The sequence below is a fragment of the Dacryopinax primogenitus genome (genome assembly GCF_000292625.1).
Source record: "Dacryopinax primogenitus strain DJM-731 SS1 chromosome Unknown DACRYscaffold_8, whole genome shotgun sequence".
In the NCBI taxonomy this organism is placed as follows: Eukaryota; Fungi; Basidiomycota; class Dacrymycetes; order Dacrymycetales; family Dacrymycetaceae; genus Dacryopinax; species Dacryopinax primogenitus.
In genome coordinates, this window is record NW_024467205.1 from 1,070,340 (window position 1) to 1,073,553 (window position 3,214).

General features: G+C 49.2%; 2 protein-coding genes across 2 annotated transcripts; one reads left to right on the forward strand and one right to left on the reverse strand.

The window, feature by feature from the left end:
- Nucleotides 1-494: 494 nt before the first annotated feature.
- Nucleotides 495-767, forward strand: DACRYDRAFT_51775 (uncharacterized protein; the record flags this gene model as incomplete). Its single annotated transcript, XM_040775056.1, has 1 exon — nt 495-767. The coding sequence occupies one exon, from the start codon at nt 495-497 to the stop codon at nt 765-767; it is 273 nt and encodes a 90-aa protein (XP_040629304.1).
- A 447-nt stretch (nt 768-1,214) lies between these two features.
- Nucleotides 1,215-1,886, reverse strand: DACRYDRAFT_107330 (uncharacterized protein; the record flags this gene model as incomplete). Its single annotated transcript, XM_040768447.1, has 1 exon — nt 1,215-1,886. The coding sequence occupies one exon, from the start codon at nt 1,884-1,886 to the stop codon at nt 1,215-1,217; it is 672 nt and encodes a 223-aa protein (XP_040629305.1).
- Nucleotides 1,887-3,214: the final 1,328 nt, after the last annotated feature.

Below are 3,214 nucleotides of genomic sequence, written 5' to 3' on the forward strand. Positions count from 1 at the left end.
AACAAGGAAGTGGAGTAGACTGATGACTAAGACCTATCTACAGTATAGGTATCTGTGGATGATCCTAAGAGACCAAGTCTGAAGAGACAGTCCCAGGCAGAGTAGGCCTTATATTTATACCTCTGTGGTGGAACCTGCTAGAACATCTTGCTTACTCAGCCTAGTCAGGTGATCAGGTCATATGACCAAGGATGAGGTCATATGAGGTCATGCACAGCCATGCACAGCAGGTCACCTGACCATCCAATCCTTCCAGCAGGTTCCAGCACATGCCAAGGTATACCAGCTACTTCCATGTCATAAAGGCTTAGTCATGTCTCTTGACCAAGCAATGAGCTGGTGCCCTGACAGCATCATACTTGCTTGGGCAACCTTCTATGGTTCCAAGGGCATGTCCTCAGTCACAGTCAGCAAAGTTCATGCATCCATAGAGCAAACACTAACCTTTCACTTCTCAGCCTTTCCTCATGTCCATATTCCCCACATGCAAGGCCATGCCTGAGGTGTTGTTCTTCAACAACAACTGCACTCTAGGCCAATATCTCATAGGCCGACTGGAAGCCAAGCACTTCAAGGAGACTGTGCTTGTGGTGGATGTCTTCCACTACAAGACAAAGCATGCAGATGACAATGTCTATTGCAGCACTCACTGCAATCTGGTGTCTTTCCCTGAGTTGTATGACCCAGCATCCAAAACCTGGACTTTCAATTCCTTGGCATGTGAGCAGTCCAATGCATGGATATGCAAGTATCAGGGTCAGCTGTGAGAGATGAGTGCCATTTGATTTGAGTTCCTCCTTGACAAGGTGATCAAGGCAAGGAATGAGGTGATTGTAGAGGGCTTGGAGCATCAAGGTTTTGCTCCTCACTTGAAGCCTGCCAGTGCACTGTAAACTATGTATGACTAATCGGATTACTTGGTTTATATACTGTACAGCTACCAGTATTCTATGAGCATAGAGATGAACCATGGTGATAAGATAACAGTGACAGCAAGCACAGTTTGCATTAAGCAATTATATACATATGGGTCATTCATTTGTGCAGAAGTTCCACATCAGCTTCTTTGGCCTCATGATCCCTGTCTTGTGCTTCCTTCTGGGCCTTCCTATGAGCTTTCCACTCCTTCCAGATCCATTTTTTCACTGCTTCAGTCAACAAAGCAGCAGGAAGACCAGGTATTTGAGGGGGTGAGGAAGGAGGACTTTCAGAGATCAACTTGGCAGGTCCAGGTGTGGCAGGCTCTCAGGGATTGCTGCAGCTGGAGACAACGCTTCTTCAGAGATATGGGGAGGGTAGTCATTGAAGACCACTGGCAAAGGGGTATGAACATAAAATGGTGTGCCTGTGCTAGTCTGCATGCATACACCCCCCTTGCCCATGGCTGGTGCAGCATCCCACATCACTTGCTCTTTTTCCCTCTGCTTCTCCAGCTTGTCCATCTCCCTCTCCATCTTCTCTTTGGCCTTCTGCTGGTCTTCAGCTTGATTCCCATCAGCAAGAGGCAAATCTCCAAGATCTGGCATGTCAAAGTCACCAGCCTCTTTTCCCAGCAAAGTGCTGGGCTTGCCAACCACATCAGCAGGGTGCTGTGCTGCAGCCAACTGCTTGGCAAGACTCCCCAATATGGGTAGCAGGACCTCCTCCAGTTTGCATGAAAGACTGGTGGACCTCTTGTGCTCCTTCACCACAGTATGGTAAGGCTCAGCATACTTCTTGACAAATGCTGGGTTGGCATGCAAGTCTGGGGCCATAAGCGGCTTCTCAGATGGGAGAGAAGCAGCCATTGACTCAGTTGTCATGTTGGCCCCTAGCTTTGAGGGGATGGGAAGCAACTCTGCACCAGGTGCATATTTGGGATAGTCATGGAATGCTGCTGCTGGCATCATGTTGAGTTGGGGGGTACTTGCTTGTGCCACAGGGAATGCTGCACTCAGTCTGAGTGCTGCATTTGCCCTCAGCACTCTGACATGTGTCTGGGCCACCTGGCGGTGATCTGACCCAAAAGGTGTCCAATGGGTGGTGTGCAAGAACTCACTAGGGAAAGAAAGTTGGTAGAAAATGCAGGAGTCAGCCTGAAGCTGAGCTGTCAGAAATTGGTTGGTAAATCAGAGCTCAGTGTCCATCCAGTCAATCACAAGAAGTCAAGTAACACATCCAGTCAAGCCTGCCTATCCAGTAAGGGGATAATTGGATCCATATAATTGCTAATGGAAAGGGGGCAGAATAAGCTAGATACAGGAGTTTCTGGAAACTACTTATACTAGCTACTGAAAACTGCACTCTATACTAATCCAGTCTCTAGATACCTCTCTAAGGCAAGTGTTGGCATGCCAAATATCCAGGTGGGTTGATCCCATTGCAGAGGAAACTCACTGTTGTCATGCTGAATATCCGAGTGGTCCCATTGCCTGGGGAATCATAGCAGTCACCATGCCAAATATCTGTGGTGGGCCGAGGCTCATTGCTGGGGTGCATTGTTTGTGTAGTGAGCGTCTGTAGTGCTGTGCAATGGTCTCTAAGGCCCGAAAATAGCCATGGGAATATTGGCCTGACACACCCTACCAGAGGTGGGGTTGTTCAGTGAACACAAAATTCCCACCACTGCTTCTCTCTCCCCACCACCACCACCACTGTTGTCATCCTCATCATCCTCCCCACCCTCCTCACTGTCCTTGCCGGTCTCCTTGATGCCTTCTCCCCTCCCCTCAGCCCCCTTCTCACTTGGGCCTCTCTCAGAGAGGTTCAGTGAGTAAGTGAAGCAAAACCTCACAGGTTGCTTCACTTGGTGGGCTCACATGCAAGATGATGCCTCCTTGCACCTCAAAATTGAACTTGCCCTCTCCCTCAAGTGCCCCTTTGGATTGCAAGTACCTGTTCTCAGTCTTGCACTTCCTTTGAGCAACAGGTCAAGATATCGAGGCACTGTTTGCCCAGTCCTTGTCCTGTCAAAATGCTCTCCCCTCCCCTGCATATGCTAGCTGTGGGCCAAGACCAAGAAACTGCTCACACAGTGCTCATCCCATCCACTTCCACTACTCCCTCCCACACCCATGAAATATCCACCAATCCTACTTCCACCCCTCACACTCCCACCAATCTCTCCCCCATCTCCATCTGGGTAGATAATGCTTTGCCATGTGCACCATGGGCGAAAAACACAGGCAGTACATGCTGTCTACAAATCAGCACCCCTGGGAGCATGACCATTATT